This window comes from Amphibalanus amphitrite, unplaced genomic scaffold (genome assembly GCF_019059575.1).
Source record: "Amphibalanus amphitrite isolate SeventyFive unplaced genomic scaffold, NRLGWU_Aamphi_draft 000058F_arrow, whole genome shotgun sequence".
NCBI lineage: Eukaryota > Metazoa > Arthropoda > Thecostraca > Balanomorpha > Balanidae > Amphibalanus > Amphibalanus amphitrite.
The window spans coordinates 332150-359925 of NW_024881554.1; the positions used below are offsets into that span (position 1 = coordinate 332150).

Below are 27776 nucleotides of genomic sequence, written 5' to 3' on the forward strand. Positions count from 1 at the left end.
CGCTGCTCAATATATCACTAGAATTGTCTTAGTGGCATGTAAGGCATTTATGGGATTTCCTGTGAATGTCAGGTGTGAATTTCTGAATGTCAGGTACTGTTAGTCCAATTTTACGCCAATATTGTAGCAGATTCGCTGTCCCCTTGGCGACACTGTCCTACCACGGTACTAGCCACATTTTTCTTCAATACTGACCTTCCCCAATGCGGCTGTCTTTCATTTAACCGCCCGCATATCCTCCTACATTGGGGCTGACGCGTTGTCTCGACTGTCGCTCCGTCATAGAATGACAGCGAACAGAGCACGATCAAAGCATCTCTAGGTCACAGCGAGCGCCATCCGACCCGCACCACCTAACCAAATTAGAATACCTGCATCTCGTCACCTCTCGGAATTCGGGACGACATTTCCCGGGAAAGTGGCGGAACGGCAACGACTATGCCTCTTATCTAACGTGCTGTCGCACTGTGAGCCTCCTGCCCCCCCCCCCCCGTCAGCCTCGCCCCTCCGTCCCTCCCTGTGTCCGCTCCCCAGGGATAGGGGGCTCTAGGACGCGTGCATCCGTAATGGGGTCACACGCATACACGCACCTACGTATCCACACACGCATACGTCTCTACGCTCGCACGAATACATACACAGCAATCTCCGGTTGGGTGAGCGTGTGTCATTCCTTCGCAAGTGAGGGAAGGAGACGGCGGCTACCCTTCGTCATCATGCGTGTCGTCTCTGTCCGAGGCGGTATGAAACCTTGCATATTAATGGGGGCCGCGTGTGGCCGGGGCGGCGGCAGCTGCGTTATTCAGGCGCCATACATATGTGTGGAGCGCTGAGGTATTCATTGCGGTCGGGTGGTGGTATCGCCTGACTGCCGAGTGTGCGTTCGGCCGCACAGCGGCGGCGGCCGGTGGGACGTGAACAGCCTCCGCGACATTTTCCGCCCGGTGAATGGCGGCCAAAAGGAGCCGGGGAGCCCCAGTGGAGCTGATTTCCTCCCATGCTGCTTCATACTGCCATATGCTGCCCACCGGCGCCTCAGACATCGTTCCATGGACACGCGGAATCTGAATCAGTGATTGTGGATTTACCACCTCAATAGAGCTAGTTGCTGATATATGCAAAAGGAGTGAGAGGACACGCGTTGCTAAAAGTTATTCCAGTGACCTTTGTAAGCAACAGAAGTCGAAAATTTATTGGACGCAAATTTGATAATCCGTATCACAAGCGCCCATTTCATGGAATCGGGGTCACTGGCGAGACCAATATAGTTCTGCCAGGCATATGTGCGCGGCGCGTCAGCTAATATCCACACCGGTTTGGGAGGCGGAGGTGATATGTCTGTGCGCTTGTGTGTGCGAAGAACACACGGGAGCTCATCATCTGCGAGGTCATGGAAATATGGAGACGGAACTGGCACCTGTTACCATACACCAGCTACTCATCCGCCACCTGTGTAGGATATAGGGCGGCACTGTTGACTTTCCTTCAGGTGCGCGATATAGAAAGTAAGGGTGTCGTGATCTCTTATCCTCTATCCATGATGTGCAAGCTGTGGATGCCCTGGGAACGTGATGGTTGCCCGTAATTTCACATGAACTTTGGAAAATTGAGTACTCACCGCACTAAGTGCTGTCGGTGGCTGTCATGAGTGGGCTGGGCTGTGTTATCGACGTTCGCTATGGCTATACGATGCAACTATTTACAATAGGATTGAGCTAAGGAGTTGACGTTTGGGCAAATCTGCAATATTTCAAGTGGCATAAACGGAAAAAATTCATTGCTCATGCACTCGGTTTTATATTCATGCATTTTGCATCTATCAATTTCCTCGGACTGTGTTTCTATGCATGCTTTATAAAACACTGCCATCTGCACTGAACTCATCCGGGGCATTATTTTAAGTTATTTTCTCAAGAGCCCTATCAAAAGCATTCTACTGCCCCGTATTATCGACTTAGCAAAGACAGAGTTACGCGTAAAGACGGTGCTTTCCGTTAATTCGGGACACCGTCCGGCGGAAGCAGGGCGGCAGCACGAGAAACGCGTCCTATCCTTAGTTGCGTCTGATCATCATAAACAAATGAACAAAATGCAACAGCACGTCTTTTAGCGCAGAATGGGCCCCACTGTCTTCATCGTTTTTACATTGCAGCCTCGTTATTTGCTCAGAGATATTCTGAGAGAGTTAAGTTGATGTTCACGTTTCTTTATTTTTAATTTAATACATTTAAGTGTCCGCCAACTCTGTTACAGCCAGGGTATTGAAAGACGTGCGACGTGATTTCTGTCTTCGTTCTGTAAGGCACGGAAGGAATAAAGCGCATGTAAAATCGCAGTCATCCCATAGATTGTCCTGCAAGCGTACGTTCGCATACTCTGCTTTGGAAATAGTCGGTGTGATGCTTCTGACAGAAGTCATAAACACCTGTAACAAAGCGGCAGGATCTTCACATGTCCCCTCCCACCCATAGAAACCATGGTTCAAGAACTTCCGCGGCGAGATTCTGGAGGCCTCGCCGCAGCACTACATTATGAGCGGCGAGATATCGGTGCTGTCACCGACCCAGGTGGAGATCACCGAGCTTCCTGTGAAGACGTGGACGCAGCCCTACAAGGAGTTCCTTAGCCAGCTGCTCAACCCAGAGAAGGGAAACCCCATGATCAGGTGAGGGCTGACAGGGAGGATAGAGGGGGGATGTTGTGACTTGTGGGGTGTTTCGTCAGTCGGTTTTTGAGTCCGAGCTGCAATACTTGTCAGAAATACTTCTCAAGCCATGCATCAGGTGATTTGGTTGTTCCAATCGTGTATGTGCCACTTTAGTGAGTCTTGTGCATTGCTTGCGGATCACAGTCAAAGCCATAGAGAACAGCTATATTTACATACCTGTCCTTGGTTTACTGACCTTTAAATATGGTAAAGGTTTTTGTCGCACTGGTCTGTCATTTGTTAAGATAAGATTCCTAAAATACGGACAAACTTTTCTGAATGTGAACGCACTGATCTCATCGCCGAAGTTTCATATAATTCAGCACTCAACCAGCTATCCGTATTCCGTAACCTTGAAAGAGGTTTCCAAGTGAATTGAAGACTTTGATCTTAGCCTTTGGCCAGACTTTTAAAAGTCTAGCAAGTTTTGATTGAATTCTGCCAAGCCATATAAAAAAATGTCCGCTCAGCAAACGGTTATTTTTAGGCATTTGCCAAGGAAACAGGTCGGTGCATATCTCCCATCTCCACATTTCGTTGGTCTTGTGGTATGTGGACCAGGGCTGTGAGGCTTTCATATTCGGTACAAAAAGTTGCCAGTTGTCTTTCAGGGCGTACTAGATGGCATGTTTTGCGCTATAACTGTGCGTTTTGATAGATGCGTTTGATGGGGCATTAGTTTGGGTGTGGGAACTTGTGATTTTTATTTGTCTTATTTTGTCGGAGTTGGATATTTGTTTGAACGGCATGTTATGCTGGTGCTGGTTGCGGGTTGTTAGAGCCTTTCTCATGGTTTGCCTTTATCGAACTCAAACCCACCCTACCCTACCCTAACCTACCCATACCCTATCTTACTCATAACCTACACATAGTTACCCTTCTCATACTCGATTAAAGTAATGTACCAAATTTGAGCGCAATCGGCCCAGCCGTTCTTGAGATATAAAACTGGCCCACTGCACGTGCGCACGCGCGAACTGAGACTCTAGATGACTTGTGCCAGTCACCCTTCTAAATTGTTCCTAACGGTGTACAAAATTTGAGCGAAATCGGCCCAGCCGTTCTTGAGATGTATAAGTGGACCCCTCACGTGCGCACGTGCAATCGATCCACCCTACCTGTCACAAATGACCATGCATCGCCAGATGAGTGCCCCCTCCACCCACAGTCCAAGTTTCAGCGCAATCGGCCCAGTAGTAGCTGAGTTATTCCTAGTACAGAAATGTGCTGTTTACTGGAAGGCGCTTATTTTCAGTGTTTGGAATTCCCCTTGGCGGGCGGTGCATTGCAGCCCATGCTTTGATAGCTTATTGTGAAAAGTTGAATGGCCTGCCTGCCGAACCCATCGATCGGATTTTGTCGAAAAATACCTGTAACGTTAACAAAACACGGTCGTATGTTTGAGTTATTTTCACAAAAGTTTATTGACTTTCCGATAATATTTTGGGTGGAAATTGGTCAGAAAAGAATGCTCTTTCCGAATATGTTCGTTTCATAGCGATTGGTCAGCGTTTTCAATACGTTTTGATGTTGTAAAGGACGTCGCGCTCCGCGCGAATTAAATTTTCAAATTAATTTTTCATTATTAAGGAAATGGTACGGATCATCACTTCTTATTTGTTTTCCTATCATTACACATACATTTGTCTGCAAAATGATACAACACCGATTTCATTCCGTCAAGCCGTTTTCCAGCGGCATCGATTTTCCCGTCACAATGCACGAAATCGGTCATTTTTTCACAACCGGGGGTATTCCCTTGCACGTGACGCGTGCTATACTATGAAACCATATCAATACGCTAGTTCCATCTCTCCTCTATCCAGTGATGACAACCGCATCTCGCTGCGCCCACCCGTTGCCGACTCATACAGCCGGGAAGCATGCGCCGCAGGTTGGTTTTCGCCCGATCGTCGATTTGACCGTTTCCCGTGTTATCCCTATGGAAGCGCCCTTTTGCACGTGCCGACGGCGCACCCCTGGGCCAATCCGTCCCAAATTTTAATACAGAGGTCACATCAACCCACCGATTCGGCATGCCAAATTTCACGCCGATACGCGGCGCCTTTCAGGCGCAATAAGACACATAAGGCATGACGGATTACGCACGGACATGTTATAATTCATAATATAGACTAGATGGCCATGTTCGCGCGATAACTGTATAGATTCGATAGATGTTGTTGATGGGGCCATTAGTTTGGATGTATGAGGTTACATTTTTATTTGTATTAGCTAGGTGAAGTTTGAGGTTTGGTTTTAATTGAACGGTATGGTGTCTCGGTGCTGGTTACGAGTTGCTAGAGCCTTTCGTGAGTTGGGCCCTTATTGCACTCAACTCTACCCTACCCCAAACTACTCTACCCTGCCCATACTCATACCCTGCCCTGCCCATAACCCACCCTGCCAATACCGTACCATGCCCTGCCCATACACTACCCACACTCTATCCTACTCATACCTTACCCTTCACCACATAGCGTACCTTACCCTACTCATAACCTCCTCACCCTCAATCGAAGCGATGTACCAAATCTGAGCGCAATCGGCCCAGTCGTTCTTGAGATATAAAAGCGGCCCACTGCACGTGCGCACGCGCGAACTGAGACTCCAGATGACTTGTGCCAGCCACCTTTCTAAATTGTCCCCAGCAGTGTACAGAATTTGAGCGAAATCGGCCCAGCCGTTCTTGAGATGTAGAAGCGGACCCCTCACGTGCGCACGTGCAGTCGGTCCACCCTACCTGTCACAAATGACCATTAATCGCCAGGTGAGTGCCCCCTCCGCCCACAGTCCAAGTTTCAGCTTAATCGGCCCGGTAGTAGCCGAGTTATTCCTAGTACAATAATGTGCTGTTTACTGGTAGGCGCTTATTTTCAGTATTTGGAATTCCCCTTGGTGGGCGGTGCATGGCAGCCCATGCTTTGAAAGCTATTGACGAAATTTGAATGGCCTGCCGGCCATAAGCCATCGATCGGATTTTGTCGAAAAATACGTGTAACGTTAACGAAACACGGTCGTATGTTTGAGTCATTTTCACAAAAGTTTATTGACTTTTCGATAATGTTTTGGGTGGATATTGGTCAGAAAAGAATGCTCTTTCCGAATATGTAGGTTTCATAGCCAGTGATCAACGTTTTCAATACGTTTTGATGTTGTAAAGGACAACGCGCTCCGCGCGAATCAAATTTTCAAATTAATTTTTCATTATTAAGGAAATGGTACGGATCATCACTTTGTATTTCCTTTCCTCTGATTACACGTACATTTGTCTGCAAAATGATACAACACCGATTTCATTCCGTCAAACCGTTTTCCAGCGGCATCGATTTTCCCGTCACAATGCACGAAATCGGTCATTTTTTCGCAACTGGGGGTGCTGTCTTGCACGTGACGCGTGCTATACTATGAAACCATATCGATACGCTAGTTTCATCTCTCCTCTATCCAGTGGTGAAAACCCCGTGTCGCTGCGACTCTCCGTTGCCGACTTATACAGCCGGGAAGCAGGCGCCAAAGGCCGGTTTTCGTCCGATGTTCGTTTTGACCGTTTCCCGTGTTAACCCTATGGCGCACGCGAGCGCGTGCTGACGGCGCACCCCTCGACCAATCCATCCCAAATTTTAATACAGAGGTCACATCAACCCACAGATTGTGCCCACAAAATTTCACGCCGATACGCGGCGCCTTTCAGGCGCATTAAGACACATAAGGCATGACAGTCGCAGGCACGCACGGACATCTTATAATTCATAATATAGACTAGATGGCATATTTTGCGCTATAACTGTGCGTTTTGATAGATGCGTTAGAGGAGGCATTAGTTTGGGTGTGGGAACTTTTGATTTTTATTTGTCTTATTTTGTCGGAATTGGATATTTGCTTGAACGGCATGGTATGCTGGTGCTGGTTGCGGGTTGTTAGAGCCTTTCTCATGGTTTGCCTTTATCGAACTCAAACCCATCCTACCCTACCCTAACCTACCCATACCCTACCTTACTAATAACCTACACATAGTTACCCTTCTCATACTCGATTAAAGTAGCGTACCAAATCTGAGCGCAATCGGCCCAGCCGTTCTTGAGATATAAAACTGGCCCACTGCACGTGCGCACGCGCAAACTGAGACTCCAGATGACTTGTGCCAGTCACCTTTCTAAATTGTCCCCAACAGTAAATAAAATTTGAGCGAAATCGGCCCAGTCGTTCTTGAGATGTAGAAGCGGACCCCTCACGTGCGCACGTGCAATCGATCCACCCTGACTTATGACTTGACTTATGAAACTTGGACCCACAGTCCAAGTTTCAGCTTAATCGGCCCAGTAGTAGCTGAGTTATTCCCAGTACAATAATGTGCTGTTTACTGGTATAGGCGCTTATTTCAAGTATTTGGGTTTCCGCTGGGCGGGCGGTGCATTGCAGCCCATGCATCGATAGCTATTGTGAAAAGTTGAATGGCCTGCCTGCCGAAGCCATCGATCGGATTTTGTCGAAAAATACCGGTAACGTTAACAAAACACGGTCGTATGTTTGAGTCATTTTCACAAAAGTTTATTGACTTTTCGATAATATTTTGGATGGATATTGGTCAGAAAAGAATGCTCTTTCCGAATATGTAGGTTTCATAGCGATTGGTCAGCGTTTTCAATACGTTTTGATGTTGTAAAGGACGTCGCGCTCTGCGCGAATCAAATTTTCAAATTAATTTTTCATTATTAAGGAAATGGTACGGATCATCAGTTTTTGTTTGCTATTCTCTGACTACACATACATTTGTCTGCAAAATGATACAACACCGATTTCATTCCGTCAAGCCGTTTTCCAGCGGCATCGATTTTCCCGTCACAATGCACGAAATCGGTCATTTTTTCACAACCGTGGGTTTTACCTTGCACGTGACGCGTGCTGTACTATGAAACCATATCGATACGCTAAGCCCATCTCTCCTCCATCCAGTGGTGGCAACCCCACCTCGCTACGGCAATCTGTCGCCGAGTTTTGGGCCCGGGAAGTGGGCGCCGCAGGCCGGTTTTCGCCCGATCGTCGATTTGACCGTTTCCCGTGTTAACCCTATGGCGCACGCGAGCGCGTGCCGACGGCGCACCCCTGGTCCGATCACGCCCAAATTTTAATACAAAGGCCGCCCACGCCCACAGATTTGGCATGCCAAATTTCACGCCGATACGCGGCGCCTTTCAGGCGCAATAAGACACATAAGTCATGACGGATCACGCACGCACGCACGCACGGACATCTTATAAATCATAATATAGACTAGATGGCCATGTTTGCGCGATAACTGTATGGTATTTAATTGATTTTACGGGTTCTGTAGTGTGTACCAAGTTTGAGAGAAATTGGCCCAGCCGTTCTTGAGATAGGAAACTGCTCCTTTCCAGGTGTGCACGTGCATTAGCATTTAGCACCCTACATATGGTAATGTGTCGTTCGATATGTGCCCGTTGACAGTCCCAAAATTCAGCACAATCGGCCCGGTAGCGGCTGAGTTATTGCAAGAATAAATTTATTTTATTTACTGGCGAATTCCCCTGGCGAGAGGTGCCTTCCGCTACCGTTTGTTGTCAAAGGTTCAATGGCCTGCCTGGGCCTGCCTGCCGAAGCCACCGATCCGATTTCGTCGGAAAATACGCGTAACGTTATCAAAACACGGTCGCATGCTTGAGTCATTTTCACAAAGGTTTATTGACTTTTCGATAATGTTTTCGGTGGATATTGGTCAGAAAAGAATGCTCTTTCCGAATAAGCAGGTTTCATAACGATTGATCATCGTTTTCAATACGTTTTGGTGTTGTAAAGGACATCGCGCTCCGTGCAAATCAAATTTTCAAATTAATTTTTCATTTTTTAAGAAATGGTACGGATCGTCACTTTTTATTTGCTTTCCTATTATTACACGTACATTTGTCTGCAAAATGATACAACACCGATTTCATTCCGTCAAGCCGTTTTCCAGCGGCATCGATTTCCCCGTCACAATGCACGAAATCGGTCATTTTTTGACAACCGGGGGTGCTGTCTTGCACGTGGCGCGTCCTGTACTTTGAAACCATATCAATACGCTAGTCCCACCTCTCCTCTACCCATCAGTGGCAACCCCACCTCGCTACGGCAATCTGTCGCCGAGTTTTGGGCCCGGGAAGTTGGCGCCGCAGGCCGGTTTTCGCCCGATCGTCGATTTGACCGTTTCCCGTGTTAACCCTATGGCGCACGCGAGCGCGTGCCGACGGCGCACCCCTGGTCCGATCACCCCCAAATTTTAATACAAAGGCCGCCCACGCCCACAGATTCGGCATGCCAAATTTCACGTCGATACGCGGTGCCTTTCAGGCGCAATAAGACACATAAGGCATGACACACGCACGCACGCACGGACATGTTATAATTCATAATATAGACAAAGGCCGCCCACGCCCACAGATTCGACATGCCAAATTTCACGTCGCTACGCGGCGCCTTTCAGGCGCAATAAGACACATAAGACATGACACACGGATGGAGAACGCACGCACGGACATCTTATAATTCATAATATAGACTAGAATACAGGTTTACGCGATAACTGTACGTTTGGATAGATATTGTTGATGGGGCCATTAGTTTGGTTGTCAAAACTTGTATGTTTATATATGTAGGGTTGAGTTTGATAGTTACTTAACTTAATTGTGTAGCAGGTAGGTATGGCTTTTCGAGGAGCACTACGGATCCAAAAGTTTGGACATTGAATTATTTAAAAAACACGCCCGCCCGCCTCCAACCGCAAACAACACCGCAAACGCAGCAAAAAAAATAAAAACCGCCCCCATCGCGCGCCCGCCCGCCGCCAACCGCCAACGCCGCAAAAAATTAAAACCGCCCGCATAGAACGCCCGCCCGCTGCAAACCGCAAACGCCTCGAAAAAACGGCCGCCCGCCGCCAAACGCTAAAATCGCAAAATGCGCCAAATGCACGCCCGAAATGCCGACGCAAACGTCGCAAAAAATAAACAATCGCCCGCCCAACGCAAAAAAAAAACGCAAAAACGCCGAAAAAAAACTGTCCGCATCGCACGCACGCTAACCGCCAACCGAAAACGCCTAAAAATCGCCCGCCCGCCACCAAACGAAAACACCGCAAAAAAGCGCCCGCTCGCCCCAAACGCAAAACGCGCAAAACGCACGCCTGAAACGCCAACGCAAACATCGCAATAAATTAAAACAAATAAGAAATCGCCCGCCCGCCGCAAACCGCAAAAAAACGCAAAAACGCCGCAAACAAATCAAAACCCCCCGCATCGCCCGCCCGCCCGCCGGCAAACACAAACAACGCCGCAAAAAAACGCCCGCATCGCACGCCTGCCCGCCGCCAACCGCAAAACGCCGCAAAAAAAACGGCCGCCCGCCGATAAACGCAAACACCGCACAAACGCAAACACCGCCGCAAAACCGCCCGCATCGCACGCCTGCCCGCCGCCAACCGCAAAACGCCGCAAACGCCGCAACAAAGGAAACCGCCCGCATCGCATGCCCATCCGCCGCCAATCGGAAAAGCCGTAAAGGCCCTACCCTACCCTACCAATATACATACCCTACCCATACCCTAGTCCTACCCATACCCTACCCATACCGTACCATACGCTTACCTTATACCATACCATACCCAACTTTACTTTACCATCCCCAACTACCCACCCTACCCAAACGGTAAACCTATCTCCACCCTATACCTTACCATACCTATACTCTACCCTACCCTACCCATACCCAACACTACCTCCATCCTATAGACTACCCTACCCATAAAATAACCTACCCTACCCTACTCATACGTACCCTACCCTACCCTACCCTATCCTACCCTATCCAAAGCCTACCCTACCCATACCCTACCCTTCCCATACCTCACCCTACCTATACCCGGCATACTCATGCCCTACTCATACTTGACCGAGGAGGTTTACCAAATTTGAGTGCTATCGACCTACCTGTTCTTGAGACATGCATAAATGGGACCCTGCACGTGCGCACGCGCTTAATAAACTCCAGATGACTTATGCCAGCCACCTGTCTAAATTGTCCCTAGCAGTGTACAAAATTTGATTGAAATCGACCCAGGGATTCATCAGATGTAGAAGCAGACCCCCTCACGTGCGCACGTGCATGAGTCCACCTCACCCATGACACATGACCCTACATCGCTTGGAGAGTGCCCTGCCTGTCGACAGTCCAAGTTTCAGCGCAATCGGCCCAGAAACGGCTGAGTTATATGCAAGTACAATTTTCAAGGGTTTGGCGATATCCCTAAGCGGGCGGTGCCTTACAGCCTATGCCGTGCTGACTGATGGTCAAATGTTTAAAGACATGCCGGCTATAAGCCATCGATCGGATTTCATCGGAAAATATGTCTAACGTTAACAAAACACGGTTGCATGCCTGAGTCATTTTCACGGAAGTTTATTGACTTTTTGATAATATTTTGGGTGGATATTGATGAGAAAAGAATGCGCTATCCGAATATGTGTGTTTCATGGTCAATTTTCAACGTTTTCAATACGTTATCGTGTTGTAAAGGACAGCGCATTCCTCGCGCATCAAACTTTCAAATGAATTTTACATTATTAAGGAAATGGTAGACATAATCACTTTTTGTTTTCCATCAACCATTTTCTCGTATATTTCCCTAAAAAATGGTACCACACCGATTTCATTCGGCCAAACCGTTTTCAAACGGCACCGATTTTTCCTCCACGAGGCACGAAATCGGTCATTTTTTCACAACAATGGTTCCTGATGTGCACGTGACGCGACCAACGTTATAAAATCATAACGATACGCTAGCTTTAGCTCTCCTCTATCGATCGGTGGCAACCGCGTGTCGCTGTGACAACCGGTCGTCAAGATATAAGCCCGGAAAGGAGCAGGCGTCGCACCGATTTCGGCCAATATCGCCATTTTTCGCGCCCCGTGCTAAACCAATGGCGAGCGTGGATCGTGCTCGCGACCCTGCCAGAGACGCACCCCTGGTCGGATTGCGCCCAAATTTTAATACGATCGTTCGATTTGACCACGCTTGTCGACTGCCAAATTTCACGCCCCTACATGGCGCCGTTCCGGCGCAAGACACCCAGATGTGGATGACACTTTTCGGTTGTTACAGACAGACCGACAACTTCTCTTTTATAATATATCCGACTAGATGGCATATTTTGCGCTATAACTGTGCGTTTTGATAGATGCGTTTGATGGGGCATTAGTTTGGGTGTGGGAACTTATGATTTTTATTTGTCTTATTTTGTCGGAGTTGGATATTTGTTTGAACGGCATGGTATGCTGGTGCTGGTTGCGGGTTGTTTGAGCCTTTCTCATGGTTTGCCTTTATCGAACTCAAACCCACCCTACCCTACCTTACCCTACCCTACCTTACTCATAATCTACAAATTGTTACCCTTCTCATACTCGATCAAAGTAATGTACCAAATTTGAGCGCAATCGGCCCAGCCGTTCTTGAGATATAAAAGCGGCCAACTGTGCGTGCGCACGCGCGAACTGAGACTCCAGATGACTTGTGCCAGCAACCTTTCTAAATTATCCCCAACAGTGTACAAAATTTGAGCGAAATCGGCCAAGCCGTTCTTGGGATGTATAAGTGGTCCCCTCACGTGCGCACGTGCAATCGGTCCACCCTACCTGTCACAAATGACCATGCATCGCCAGGTGAGTGCCCCCTCCACCCACAGTCCAAGTTTCATCGCAATCGGCCCAGTAATAGCTGAGTTATTCCTAGTACAATAATGTGCTGTTTACTGGTAGACGTTTATTTTCAGTGTTTGGAATTCCCCTTTGCGGGTGGTGCATTGCAGCCCATGCTTTGCTAGCTATTGTCAAAAGTTGAATGGCCTGCCTGCCGAATCCACCGATTCGATTTTGTCGAAAAATACCCGTAACGTTAACAAAACACGGTCGTCTGTTTGAGTCATTTTCACAAAAGTTTATTGACTTTTCGATAATATTTTGGGTGGATATTGGTCAGAAAAGAATGCTCTTTCCGAATATGTAGGTTTCATAGCCGTTGGTCAGCGTTTTCAATACGTTTTGATGTTGTAAAGGACATAGCGCTCCGGGCGAATCAAATTTTCAAATTAATTTTTCGTTATTAAGGAAATGGTACGTACCATCACTTTTTATCTGCTATCCTCTGATTACACGTACATTTGCCTGCAAAATGGCACCACACCGATTTCATTCCGTCAAGCCGTTTTCCAGCGGCATCGATTTTCCCGCCACAATGCACAAATTCGGTCATTTTTCACAACCGGCGGTCCTGTCTTGCACGTGGCACGTGCTATACTATGAAACCATGTCAATACGCTAGGCCCATCTCTCCTCTATCGAGTGGTGTAAACCGCTTCTCGCTGCGACCCTCCGTCGCCGATTTATACAGCCGGGAAGCGGGCGCCGCAGGCCGGTTTTCGTCCAATGTTCGTTTTGACCGTTTCCCGTGTTATCCCTATTCCCTATGGAAGCGCCCTTTTGCACGTGCCGACGGCGCACCCCTGGGCCAATCCGTCCCAAATTTTAATACAGAGGTCACATCAACCCACCGATTCGGCATGCCAAATTTCACGCCGATACGCGGCGCCTTTCAGGCGCAATAAGACACATAAGGCATGACGGATTACGCACGGACAACTTATAATTCATAATATAGATAGAAACTTCTCGTGTTTGTGGTTGGAAGTTCTGGCCTCGATTCTTCATCACGCACTCTGCTGTCAAACACGCTTGCGGTTTTCTTTAGAACAGAAGAATTTCTATGTCATGTTTCATTTGGTCGTAATACGGCTCAAATTCGGACCCTTCGAAAGTGCTGGTTCATAACCATGATTTGCTTTTTTTAGCACTTCAATGTTTTGGTCGTAAGCGCTTTTTCATCTTTGCGTTGTCTGCCTTTTCACCCTGCTCATTTTCAACTCCTCGGGCCGCTTTGTCGCGAATTGATCTGACGTACATATACGCCAGCGCGACGTGCGGCGGCTGATGGTGGCCAATGTCGGCGCAGCGGGGACATATGCGCCACTGTCACCATCCAGCGATGCCTGTCATTTCTATTCAGCCGGCTCGCGTTCTCTGCTCTGTTCGACCGCCGCGGCCGGCACCGACAGGCCGGGACGTGGAGCGTCTGCCGGTGACGGCAAGATTTAGCTAGCAATCTCCGGCCGGCCGGCACGTGATTCCTAGCAGAGATTTACCCATGGACGCGCCCGTCTCCGGACGTCATGCCTGCAGAGTGCACATTGGCGTCAGTCGGGAATTAGGTGCGCGGGGCCGGCGGTCTTCATTGAAAGGTGACGGACGGCCGCCAATGTGCGCCACATTGGCCGCGCGGCTGGCAGTGAGGGTGTGTCACGCCGATCGCTGCCAGCTGACGGTTAATCAGGGCCGGCGGCGAGTGTATGGCTGCGGCGGCGAGTCAGGCGCACCTTTTTACCTTGCCACCATTCAACCTCGGTCCCTGGGAGCGGGCCGGTGACTGGTATTGGAGCCGTCACCGGCACCGTAGGAGAGGGGGTGTGGGAGAGTGAGGGGGGTCTGGCCGGCACTGGACAGCCGTGGGGGATAGATCACGTTCAGTCTGTGGGCCTGTGGATAGCAGACTTGTAAACGACTCTGAGTTGATTCGTGAATCGACTCAGAATCAAACCGTTTTTCGATGAGTCGTGAGTTGATTCGAATCACTTCATCGAGGAACTTGATGAGTCATGAGTTGATTCGAATCGATTAAATTTAGCATCATGAGTCATTTGATGAATCGATTCAAATTTTCAGACTCAAACAAAGAATCGACTCAAAAAAAAATTGAGTCGTTTACAAGTCACCATCAACACCCTAATAATCAATGCTAGATCACCCCCTCAGCTTTAGCCATCACTTAACTCCATATTTCAGACTTACAAGAGCCTCAGAGGCTCAGGCACAGGCGCCTAATGAGCCAAAAGCATTTGGCAGTTGGTAGGTACTTAGTCTTACCAAACCAAGTACCTGCTACACTACCTAGGTACCTACATTTTACATGTCAGAAGTCAGAATTGACACCTGCGGCTGCCTCCCCTTCTCCCAGTCCCAATTTGGTCCCAATAATCAATCAACAGCATAAGAGTTTGGGCGTCTATAGAGTCAAATACGCCCAAACTACCTATAGCCTATAAACTACCTATAGGCTGTGCTATAATATAAATAAACTCACCTATAAACCGCAAAATTGCGATGCTCAACTGCCAATAAACCACAAAATGCACATTTTCCATGAAATAGAAGTTTAAAAAGAAACTTGTCTTATGACATCATAGAATCTTAAGAATAATGTAAAGGAGCGGCTTTGAAATATTTCCTCAGCGATCTCCATTCGCCTAAAATATGTACTATGAGTGACGTCATGAATTCGAGAATAGAATGTGAAAGTCATAGTATGTTTTAAGAAAACTACATTAATGGCGCAGTTGATAACTTTCACGTCTGAATCTCGTGACAAATTGGCCGGATGTCGTTGCCCGAATTGCACCAATCTATATTATGAATTATAACATGTCTGTGCGTCCATGCCTGCGACTGTCATGCCTTATGTGTCTTATTGCGCCTGAAAGGCGCCGCGTATCGACGTGAAATTTGGCATGCCGAATTGGTGGGTTGATGTCACCTCTGTATTAAAATTTGGGAGTCATCGGCCCAGGGGTGCGCCGTCAGCACGCGCTCGCGTGCGCCATAGGGTTAACACGGGAAACGGTCAAATCGACGATCGGACGAAAACCGGCCTGCGGCGCCCGCTTCCCGGCTGTATAAATCGGCAACGAAGAGTCACAGCGACACGGGGTTGTCACCACTGGATAGAGGAGAGATGGAGCTAGCGTATCGATTTGGTTTCATAGCATAGCACGCGCCACGTGCAAGACAGCACCCCCAGTTGTGAAAAAATGACCGATTTCGTGCATTGTGACGGGAAAATCGATGCCGCTGGAAAACGGTTTGACGGAATGAAATCGGTGTGGTGCCATTTTGCAGGCAAATGTACGTGTAATCAGAGGATAGCAGATAAAAAGCGATGATCCGTACCATTTCCTTAATAATGAAACATTAATTGGAAAATTTATTTCGCGCGGAGCGCGATGTCCTTTACAACATCAAAACGTATTGAAAACGCTGATCAATCGCTATGAAACCTACATATTCGGAAAGCGCATTCTTTTCTGACCAATATCCATCCAAAATATTATCGAAAAGTCAATAAACTTTTGTGAAAATGACTCAAACATACGACCGTGTTTTGTTAACGTTACAGGTATTTTTCGACAAAATCCGATCGATGGCTTATGGCCGGCAGATCATTCAATTTTTGACAATAGCTATCAAAGCATGGGCTGCAATGCACTGCCCGCCCAGCGGAATCCCAAATACTTAAAATGAGCGCTTACCAGTAAATAGCACATTTTTGTACTAGGAATAACTCAGCAGCTACTGGGCCGATTGCGCTGAAACTTGGACTGTGGGTGGAGGGTGCACTCACCTAACGAAGTATGGTCAGTTGTGACAGCTAGGGTGGATCAATTGCACGTGCGCACGTGAGGGGTCCATTTATACATCTCAAGAACGGCTGGGCCGATTTCGCTCAAATTTTGTACACTGTTGGGAACAATTTAGAAAGGTGGCTTACACAAGTCATCTGGAGTCTCAGCGCGTGCGCACGTGCAGTGGGCCAGTTTATATCTCAAAAACGGCTGGGCCGATTGCGCTCAAATTTGGTAGGTTACTTTAATCGAGTATGAGAAGGGTAACTATGTGTTAATAGTAAGGGAGGGTATGGGTAGGTAAGGGTAGGGTAGGGTGGGTTTGAGTTCGATAAAGGCAAATCATGAGAAAGGCTCTAACAACCCGCAACCAGCACCAGCATACCATGCCGTTCAAACAAATATCCAACTCCGACAAAATAAGACAAATAAAAATCACAAGTTCCCACACCCAAACTAATGCCCCATCAAACGCATCTATCAAAACGCACAGTTATAGCGCAAAACATGCCATCTAGTATTTTTAAATTAAACATTCTATACACACATACAGTTTGCACATTCAAAATTATCGTCATACCATGTGATACCCTGACACGTTAGATTTCTTAGGTACTGTCTATCAATGGACTCGGAGGACAAGCTTCAACATTTCAGGAGTTCTTCATTCATGAAAATGGGGTTGGGAACTCGATTTTTTAAGAATGCATGAAAATGATCAAACTATTTTCACAGAATTTATGGTGCATACCATTGCCTCATAAAATCAATAAGCTGAGAGAAATGGGGGAAGAAAGATAGGAAACTTGTCTATATTATGAATTATAACATGTCCGTGCGTGCGTGCGTGTGTCATGTCTTATGTGTCTTATTGCGCGAGAACGGCGCGGCGTAGCGACTTGAAATTTGGCATGCCGAATCTGTGGGCGTGGGCGGCCTTTGTATTAAAATTTGGGGGTGATCGGCCCAGGGGTGCGCCGTCGGCACGTGCAAAAGGGTGCTCCCATAGGCTTAACACGTGGCCGGCGAAAACCGCCAACGGGCGAAAATCGGGCCTGCAGCGCTCCTTTCCCGAGCTTATATCTCGGTAACCGTAAGTCGCAGCCACATGTGGTTTTCACTGATGGATACAGAAGAGATGTGCCTATCGTATGCAATAAGTTTTTTTCTTAGGTATGTACCACGTGCAAAGAAATAGCCTCTAATCTCGAGAAAACGGGCATTTTTTACACATTTCAGGAAAAACGTTGGCATTTGAAAACTATGCACTCGAATGACACGGGGTGCACTTCACGGACTAAAAGAGGATCTGGCCTCTTCAGAATATATATATTTTTGGCCATTCACTTGCACATCTTCATAATTAAACGCTTACAAATTGAGGGTTTGACGTGTCACGTTCATGCTCACTTTTGCACCGTCATAATGTATTGATAACGTCGACTTATGGCTAAAAATTTACCCCAGATCGAAAGAACACTCTTTTCTGATCAATATCCACCCAAAATATTTTCAAAAAGTCATCGAGGGTTCTAAGAAACAGAGCAATGATTATACCGTTTTCGACGCATTTTTTACCGGTTGAGCGGCGGCCGGGCTTGAACGCGGCCAGAGGCGCGGTAATATTACCGTGTGCTTTATATTCGTCTAATACTCGGCTTTCAGCAGCTGACGGCGCGGCCGAGTGGCTAACATGCCAGTCTCCTAATCCGAAGGCGGATAGTTCGCGGCCGGTCAGCGACAAAGTTTTTCGCCCGAATCGTCCCTAGGTAGCATTCGGCCAGCCGGCAACCGCCGAGAGGGCTGCGAATGTTACTTTTTAACGAGCTGGCGTACCGTTAGGGATCGACTCAGCAACAAAGCATTCTTACTCTCAGATCAATATACCGAAAGCTGGCCATCTAGGGTAGGAGTACTAAGTAGTGTATGGGCAGAGTAGGTATGGACAGGGTAGGGTATGGTTAGGTGACTGGTAGGATAGGGTAGAAGTTGGGTATGGGCCGGGTAGGGTATGGGCAGGGTAGGATAATGGCAGTGTTAGAGTATGGGCAGGGCAGGGTATGGGCAGGGCAGGGTATGGGCAGGGCAGGGTATGGGCAGTGCAGAGTATGGTTAGGTGATGGGTAGGATAGGATAGAAGTTGGGTATGGGCAGGATAGGGTATGGGCAGGTAGGGTATGGGCAGGGTAGGGTATGGGTAAGGACCCAAATAATACAAGTAAAACGATTTTTAACCCAGCATAATGCATCCGTAAAACCAATTTAATCAAAATATAAAGTTATAGCGCAAAACATGCCATCTAGTCTATATTATGATTTATAAGATGTCCGTGCGTGCCCGTGTCTGTCAGGACTTATGTGTCTTATTGCGCCTGAAAGGCGCCGCGTATCGACGTGAAATTTGGCATGCCGAATCTGTGGGCGTGGGCGGCCTTTGTATTAAAATTTGGGCGTGATCGGCCCAGGGGTGCGCCGTCAGCACGCGCTCGCGTGCGCCATAGGGTTAACACGGGAAACGGTCAAATCGACGATCGGGCGAAAACCGGCCTGCAGCGTCTGCTTCCCGGCTGTATAAATCGGCAACCGAGGGTCGCAGCGAGAAGCGGTTGCCACCACTGGATAGAGGAGAGATGGAACTAGCGTATTGATATGGTTTCATTGTATAGCACGCGCCACGTGCAAGACAGGACCGCCGGTTGTGAAAAATGACCGATTTTGTGCATTGTGGCGGGAAAATCGATGCCGCTGGAAAACGGCTTGACGGAATGAAATCGGTGTGGTGCCATTTTGCAGGCAAATGTACGTGTAATCAGAGGATAGCAGATAAAAAGTGATGGTACGTACCATTTCCTTAATAACGAAAAAATAATTTGAAAATTTGATTCGCCCGGAGCGCAATGTCCTTTACAACATCAAAACGTATTGAAAACGCTGACCAACGGCTATGAAACCTACATATTCGGAAAGAGCATTCTTTTCTGACCAATATCCACCCAAAATATTATCGAAAAGTCAATAAACTTTTGTGAAAATGACTCAAACAGACGACCGTGTTTTGTTAACGTTACGAGTATTTTTCGACAAAATCGAATCGGTGGCTTCGGCAGGCAGGCCATTCAACTTTTGACAATAGCTAGCAAAGCATGGGCTGCAATGCACCACCCGCAAAGGGGAATTCCAAACACTGAAAATAAACGCTTACCAGTAAACAGCACATTATTGTACTAGGAATAACTCAGCTATTACTGGGCCGATTGCGATGAAACTTGGACTGTGCGGAGGGGGCACTCACCTGGCGATGCATGGTCATTTGTGACAGGTAGGGTGGACCGATTGCACGTGCGCACGTGAGGGGACCACTTATACATCTCAAGAACGGCTTGGCCGATTTCGCTCAAATTTTGTACACTGTTGGGGATAATTTAGAAAGGTTGCTGGCACAAGTCATCTGGAGTCTCAGTTCGCGCGTGCGCACGCACAGTTGGCCGCTTTTATATCTCAAGAACGGCTGGGCCAATTGCGCTCAAATTTGGTACATTACTTTGATCGAGTATGAGAAGGGTAACAATTTGTAGATTATGAGTAAGGTAGGGTAGGGTAAGGTAGGGTAGGGTGGGTTTGAGTTCGATAAAGGCAAACCATGAGAAAGGCTCAAACAACCCGCAACCAGCACCAGCATACCATGCCGTTCAAACAAATATCCAATTCGGACAAAATAAGACAAATAAAAATCACAAGTTCCCACCCCCAAACTTATGCCCCATCAAACGCATCTATCAAAACGCACAGTTATAGCGTAAAATATGCCATCTAGTCTATATTATGAATTATAAGTTGTCCGTGCGTGCGTGCGTAATCCGTCATGACTTATGTGTCTTATTGCGCCTAAAAGGCGCCGCGTATCGGCGTGAAATTTGGCATGCCGAATCTGGGGGCGTGGGCGGCCTTTGTATTAAAATTTGGGCGTGATCGGACCAGGGGTGCGCCGTCAGCACGCGCTCGCGTGCGCCATAGGGTTAACACGGGAAACGGTCAAATCGAAGATCGGGCGAAAACCGGCCTGCGGCGCCCACTTACCGGGCCCAAAACTCGGCGACAGATTGCCGTAGCGAGGTGGGGTTGCCACCACTGGATAGAGGAGAGATGGGCCTAGCGTATTGACATGGTTTCATAGCATAGCACGCGCCACGTGCAAGACAGCACCCCCGGTTGTGAAAAAAATGACCGATTTCGTGCATTGTGACGGGAAAATCGATGCCGCTGGAAAACGGCTTGACGGAATGAAATCGGTGTTGTATCATTTTGCAGACAAATGTATGTGTTATCAGAGAATAGCAAACAAAAACTGATGATCCGTACCATTTCCTTAATAATGAAAAATTAATTTGAAAATTTGATTCGCGCGGAGCGCGATGTCCTTTACAACATCAAAACGTATTGAAAACACTGATTAATCGCTATGAAACCTACATATTCGGAAAGAGCATTCTTTTCTGACCAATATCCACCCAAAATATTATCGAAAAGTCAATAAACTTTTGTGAAAATGACTCAAACATACGACCGTGTTTTGTTAACGTTACAGGTATTTTTCGACAAAATCCGATCGATGGCTTATGGCCGTCAGGCCATTCCACTTTTCACAATAGCTATCAAAGCATGGGCTGCAATGCACCGCCCGCCCAGCGGAAACCCAAATACTTGAAATAAGCGCCTACCAGTAAACAGCACATTATTGTACTAGGAATAACTCAGCTGCTACTGGGCCGATTGCGCTGAAACTTGGACTGTGGGTGGAGGGGGCACTCACCTGGCGATGCATGGTCATGTGTGACAGGTAGGGTGGATCGATTGCACGTGCGCACGTGAGGGGTCCACTTATACATCTCAAGAACGGCTGGGCCGGCTTCGCTCAAATTTTGTACACTGTTGGGAACAATTTAGAAAGGTGGCTGGCACAAGTCATCTGGAGTCTCAGTTAGCGCGTGCGCACGTGCAGCGGGCCGCTTTTATATCTCAAGAACGGCTGGGCTGATTGCGCTCAAATTTGGTACATTACTTTAATCGAGTATGAGAAGGGTAACTACGTGTAGTTTATGAGTAAGGTAGGGTATGAGTAGGTTAGGGTAGGGTAGGGTGGGTTTGAGTTCGATAAAGGCAAACCATGAGAAAGGCTCTAACAACCCGCAACCAGCACCAGCATACCATGCCGTTCAATCTATCTATATTATGATTTATAAGTTGTCTGTACGATCTCCATCCATCCGTCATGTCTTATGTGTCTTATTGCGCCTGAAAGGCGCCGCGTATCGACGTGAAATTTGGCATGCCGAATCTGTGGGCGTGGGCGGCCTTTGTATTAAAATTTGGACGCGATCGGGCCAGGGGTGCGCCGTCAGCACGTGCAAAAGGGCGCTCTCATAGGGATAGCATGGTGTCGGCGAGAGCGGCGGTCGGCCGAAAATCGGGCCGACACGGCTCACTTTCCGGCTTGATATCTCGGCAACGGGTGATTGCAGCGAGAAGCGGTTGCCACCAATGGATAGAGGAGAGATGGGCCTAGCGTATTGATATGGTTTCATAGTATAGCACGCGTCACGTGCAAGGCAGCACCCCCAGTTGTGAAAACATGACCGATTTCGTGCATTGTGACGGGAAAATCGATGCCGCTGGAAAACGGCTTGACGGAATGGAATCGGTGTGGTGCCATTTTCCAGGCAAATGTACGTGTCATCAGAGGATAGCAGATAAAAAGTGATGATCCGTACCATTTCCTTAATAATGAAAAATTAATTTGAAAATTTGATTCGCGCGGAGCGCGATGTCCTTTACAACATCAAAACGTATTGAAAACACTGATTAATCGCTATGAAACCTACATATTCGGAAAGAGCATTCTTTTCTGACCAATATCCACCCAAAATATTATCGAAAAGTCAATAAACTTTTGTGAAAATGACTCAAACATACGACCGTGTTTTGTTAACGTTACAGGTATTTTTCGACAAAATCCGATCGATGGCTTATGGCCGTCAGGCCATTCCACTTTTCACAATAGCTATCAAAGCATGGGCTGCAATGCACCGCCCGCCCAGCGGAAACCCAAATACTTGAAATAAGCGCCTACCAGTAAACAGCACATTATTGTACTAGGAATAACTCAGCTGCTACTGGGCCGATTGCGCTGAAACTTGGACTGTGGGTGGAGGGGGCACTCACCTGGCGATGCATGGTCATGTGTGACAGGTAGGGTGGATCGATTGCACGTGCGCACGTGAGGGGTCCACTTATACATCTCAAGAACGGCTGGGCCGGCTTCGCTCAAATTTTGTACACTGTTGGGAACAATTTAGAAAGGTGGCTGGCACAAGTCATCTGGAGTCTCAGTTAGCGCGTGCGCACGTGCAGCGGGCCGCTTTTATATCTCAAGAACGGCTGGGCTGATTGCGCTCAAATTTGGTACATTACTTTAATCGAGTATGAGAAGGGTAACTACGTGTAGTTTATGAGTAAGGTAGGGTATGAGTAGGTTAGGGTAGGGTAGGGTGGGTTTGAGTTCGATAAAGGCAAACCATGAGAAAGGCTCTAACAACCCGCAACCAGCACCAGCATACCATGCCGTTCAAACAAATATCCAACTCCGACAAAATAAGACAAATAAAAATCATAAGCTCCCACACCCAAACAAATGCCCCCTCAAACGCATCTATCAAAACGCACAATTATAGCGCAAAATATGCCATCTAGTCTTACTTAATAAATTATAACTTGTCTGCGTGTCCGTCAGCCGTATGTGTCTTAATGCGCCGGCACGGCGCCGCGTATCGACGTGATATTTGGTGACCACAAACTTTGGGTGGGGCGGACCATCGTATCAAAAGATGGGCGCAATCGGACCACGGGTGCGGCGTCAGCGCGTGCATCTCTGCCCCAGGCTGGCCGAGGCCGGCGCCGAGCAGAGAGCACGTGCTTTAGGCTCAGTTGTTCGCTTAAAAAACTGAGTGAAAACGATGAGAGCCAGCTCGGGAGATCATTAAACTTTGAACTCTGTGGATATTAAAGGAAATAGTTCACTTTCACGAAATTATTTTTTTTGCAATGAATTTATGATTTTTCATGTTCAAAATGATCAGCAAAGAAAATAAAACCTATTTATAACAAAATATTATTTTCTATATTTTGAAATAGGAAGAACTTTTCAGTTTCTGTAAGGCACAGGCGATCCAGTATGAAAAGAGCATGGGTCCCGAAAACTCTTCAGAAACTAGAGAAATTATTGCGGCCACCGGCATTTGGGCGATCTGCTGCTGCTGAATGTCCTTATTGATCAGTACGAGAATTTCTCTGAAGTTCTCGTAGATAATTTCTCCAGTTTCTGAAGAATTTTCGGTACCCATGCTCTTTTCATACTGGATGCAAATATATGCAAGGCACACATCCTCAACGCAAGACACCTTTTTCGGGACGAGAAATAGAATATCTTTGCCTAGGGTGATCGTTGGGCTGTAAAAGCTCCTGATTTATGCTCGTCTCAGCCCAGGCTACGGAACTGCTATTCCAGTTCAAAACCCATGTTAAAAAGTGAACTATTTCCTTTAAGAATACGTTTGCGATTAGGATCAGGTATAGGCGCAGGTACAGGTATTCGGTACAGGTTTTACCGGTAAATAAAATGAATTTATTATCAAGCGAGCGAAGCGAGCAAAGTGCGAGCGAAGCGAGCAAACTTTCGGATCTGCAGCGCTCCTCGAAAAGCGCATATACCTACATGCCTACCATACAGCTAAATGAAGTAAGTAAACAAACTTAACCCTACTGGCATAAACATACAAGTTTTAACGGCAAACTAATAATCCCCTCAAACATATATCTCGAATCTGTACAGTTATCGCGTAAACATGTATTCTAGGCCGGCCGGCCGTGGTCACGCTTTTGCGAGGCTTATTTCTCAGCAACCACTTGACCGATTTACATGCGGTAATTTTTGTAGGGTAGCTTCATTCTTTCTACCAAGTATTGGACTATTCCCAATGTACGTGGGTGACCACTTATGCACGTGCCACGTGCAAAACGAAGAGGTGTTGGTTTTGCAACAATTGCAATATCTCGGTAACTACTGGGCCGATTGCGCTGAAAGTTGGCATGTAGTCTTACTTAATAATGTGTCTCAATGCTTCTAAATCCTCTGCCGCTCATTCTCCGTCACTATCCACCCTAATCTGTGTTTTTATTTAGGAGTAGCGAACCAACTTTCAACACGGCATTGCCGTACAGTATGCACTCGGCGGCTATAACCGCCAGAAGCGACATTGCGGTACAGTATGCAATCAGGTGTTTGATAGTTCTGCTATCTAGCGCGTAAAAGGAAAGGTGGGGCGGCGGACACGACATTGCGGTACAGTATGCACTCAGGCGGCTTTATTCGCCAGCACCGTCATTGCGGTACAGTATGCTATCAGGCGTTTGATGGCTGTGCCATCTAGCGCGAAACAGGAAAGGTGGGGTGGCCACGCAATGGATAGTAGCCGGTTCACGACGGCCATCTGGTAAGTACAAATTTGATGCAGGTTTGGTGCGATTAGGTTCAGTGTGTTTCTTAGCAGCTATCAGCTAGGGTTACATTAATTGCTTATAGCTGTTCCTGCTTTTTCATAGTATCAGACATTATTATCGATCAACCCTATTACTGGTGGGGGGGGGGGGCATCGGCCCCCACCTGTAGTATTTTTGCTGTCGATGGAAAATCGCCTTAGGGGTTCCAAATTTGGCGACTTTTCCTTAGCTAGAGGCTAGAGGCGTATCCAGGATCAGTTTCTCGGGGGTAAATCTGGTCACACTTAAAACAAAAATAATTTCAAAACAAACGTGTCCATCTGTATGTGTGCATATGCCCTAGACAGTATTGCGGTACAGTGTGCATTCAGGCGGTGATACGGCAGACGCGGCACTGCGGCACAGCGTCCATTCAGGCGCTTGACGCTCCTGCCATCTAGCGAGTAAAAAGGAATGTTTGGGCGGCTATGCGAGCCGCACTTATTGGGTAGGTATGCGCACTCGATTACCTACCTGGCAATCTTCAAGAGAACAACCTTTCACCATTTACAGCATTAATAATATCCATGATATTGAACAAACGAATGTGATAGAATACAATTAGAGTAGTTTACAGTGCTCATGTTAAGAACGTAGGTATGTTATGTTACGACTTACTGGTGGTTATAGGAATGCACTAGAGTAAGGTGGGAATAGAGCCTATGAGTAGGGTATGGGTAGGGTGTAGGTAGCGTATAGGTAGGGTAGGACATGTATATGGGTAGAATAGCGCTTTTTTGCGGCGTTCCCGATTGGCGGCGGGCGGGCGGGCGATGTGGGCGATTTTCATTTTTGTGGCGTTTGCGGTTGGCGGCGGGCGGGCGGGCGCGCGATGCGGGCGGTTTTCATTTTTTCGAGGCGTTTGCGGTTGGCGGCGGTCTGCCGGGCGGTTTTCATTTTTTTGCGGCGTTTGTAGTTGGCGGCGGGCGGGCGTGCGATGCGGGCGGTTTTTATTTTTTGCGGCGTTTGTGGTTGGCGGCGGGCGGGCGTGCGATGCGGGCGGTTTTTATTTTTTTGCGGCGTTTGCGGTTGGCGGCGGGCGGGCGCGCGATGCGGGCGGTTTTTATTTTTTGCGGCGTTTGCGGCGTTGTTTGCGGTTGGAAGCGGTCATTTTTACTTTTGCGGCGTTTGCGGATGGCGGCGGGCGGGCGGGCGCACGATGCGGGCGGTTTTCATTTTTTCGAGGCGTTTGCGGTTGGCGGCGGTCGGGCGGGCGGTTTTTATTTTTTGTGGCGTTTGTGGTTGGCGGGCGGGCGTGCGATGCGGGCGGTTTTTATTTTTTGCGGAGTTTGTGGTTGGCGGCGAGCGGGCGTGCGATGCGGGCGGTTTTTATTTTTGCGGCGTTTGCGGTTGGCGGCGGGCGGGCGCGCGATGCGGGCGGTTTTTTGCGGCGTTTGCGGTGTTGTTTGCGGTTGGAGGCGGTCGTTTTTATTTTTGCGGCGTTTGCGGTTGGCGGCGGGCGGGCGTGTTTTTTTTTTAATAATTCAATGTCCAAACCTTTGGATTCGTAGTGCTCCTCGAAAAGCCATCCCTACCTACTATACAATTAAGAGAAGTAACTACCAAACACCACCCTACTTATATAAACATAAAAGTTTTGACAACCCAACTAATGGCCCCATCAACAGTATCTATCCAAACGTACAGTTATCGCGTAAACCTGTATTCTAGTCTTACTTAATAAATTTCAAGTTGTCTGCGTGTCCGTCAGCCTTATGTGTCTTCTTGCGCCGGCACGGCGCCGCGTAGCGACGTGAAATTTACTGGACACAAACTTTGGGTGGGGCGGACCATCGTATCAAAAGATGGGCGCAATCGGACCACGGGTGCGGCGTCAGCGCGTGCATCTCTGCCGCAGGCTGGCCGAGGCCGGCGCCGAGCAGAGAGCACGCGCGGTAGGCTCAGTTGTTCGCTTAAAAAACTGAGTGAAAAGCATCAGAGCCGGGAGGTCGTTGACCTTTGACAACGAAGGCCGACACAAGGCACCGCTCGCCAAGAGGATTCGCCAGTAAATACAATTAATTTGTTTTTGCAATAACTCAGCCGTTTCTGGGCCGAGTTAGCTGAAACTTGGACTGTCAGTGGTAGTGTAGTGTAGTGTAGTGTAGTGTAGTGTAGGGTAGGGTAGGGTAGGGTAGGGGTAGGGTAGGGTTAGGGGTAGGGGTAGGGTAGGGGTAGGGTAGGGTAGGGTTAGGGGTAGGGTAGGGGTAGGGTAGGGTAGGGTAGTGTAAGGGTAGGGTAGGGTAGGGTAGGGGTAGGGGTAGGGTAGGGTAGGGTAGGGTAGGTTAGGGTAGTGTAGGGGTAGGGGTAGGGTAGGGTAGGGTAAGGGTAGGGTAGGGTAGGGTAGTGTAAGGGTAGGGTAGGGTAGGGTAGGATATGGTAGGGTAGGGTAGGGTGGGGTAGGGACTAGGGGTAGGGTAGGGTAGGGTAAGGGTAGGGTAGGGTAGGGTAGTGTAAGGGTAGGGTAGGGTAGGGTAGGATATGGTAGGGTAGGGTAGGGTGGGGTAGGGACTAGGGGTAGGGTAGGGACTAGGGGTAGGGTAGGGACTAGGGGTAGGGTTTGGTAGGGTAGGGTAGGGTGGGGGTAGGGTAGGGTGGGGGTAGGGTAGGGTAAGGGTAGGGTAGGGTAGGGTAGTGTAAGGGTAGGGTAGGGTAGTGTAGGATATGGTAGGGTAAGGTAGTGTAGGGTAGGGTAGGGTAGGGACTAGGGGTAGGGTTGGGTAGGGTAGGGTAGGGGTAGGGTAGGGGTAGGGTAGGGTAGTGTAGGGTTAGGGGTAAGGTAGGGTAGGGTAGGTTAGTGTAAGGGTAGGGTACGGGTAGGGAAGGGTAGGGTAGGGTAGGGAAGGGTAGGGTAGTGTAGGGGTAGGCCTAGGGGTAGGGGTAGGGTAGGGTATGGTAGGGTAGGGTAGGGTTGAATTGAG

At 48.1% G+C, this 27776-nt stretch overlaps 1 protein-coding gene across 2 annotated transcripts in view; it reads left to right on the forward strand.

Annotated features, from left to right (window-relative positions):
• The window catches only part of LOC122378342 (DNA topoisomerase 2-alpha-like), a 140254-nt gene that overhangs the window by 29480 nt on the left and 82998 nt on the right, over positions 1-27776 (forward strand). For both annotated transcript variants that reach the window (XM_043359300.1, XM_043359301.1), the window contains exon 16: positions 2472-2665. In XM_043359300.1, the coding sequence (XP_043215235.1) occupies positions 2472-2665 (194 nt within the window). The remainder of the gene's footprint in view (positions 1-2471; positions 2666-27776) is intronic.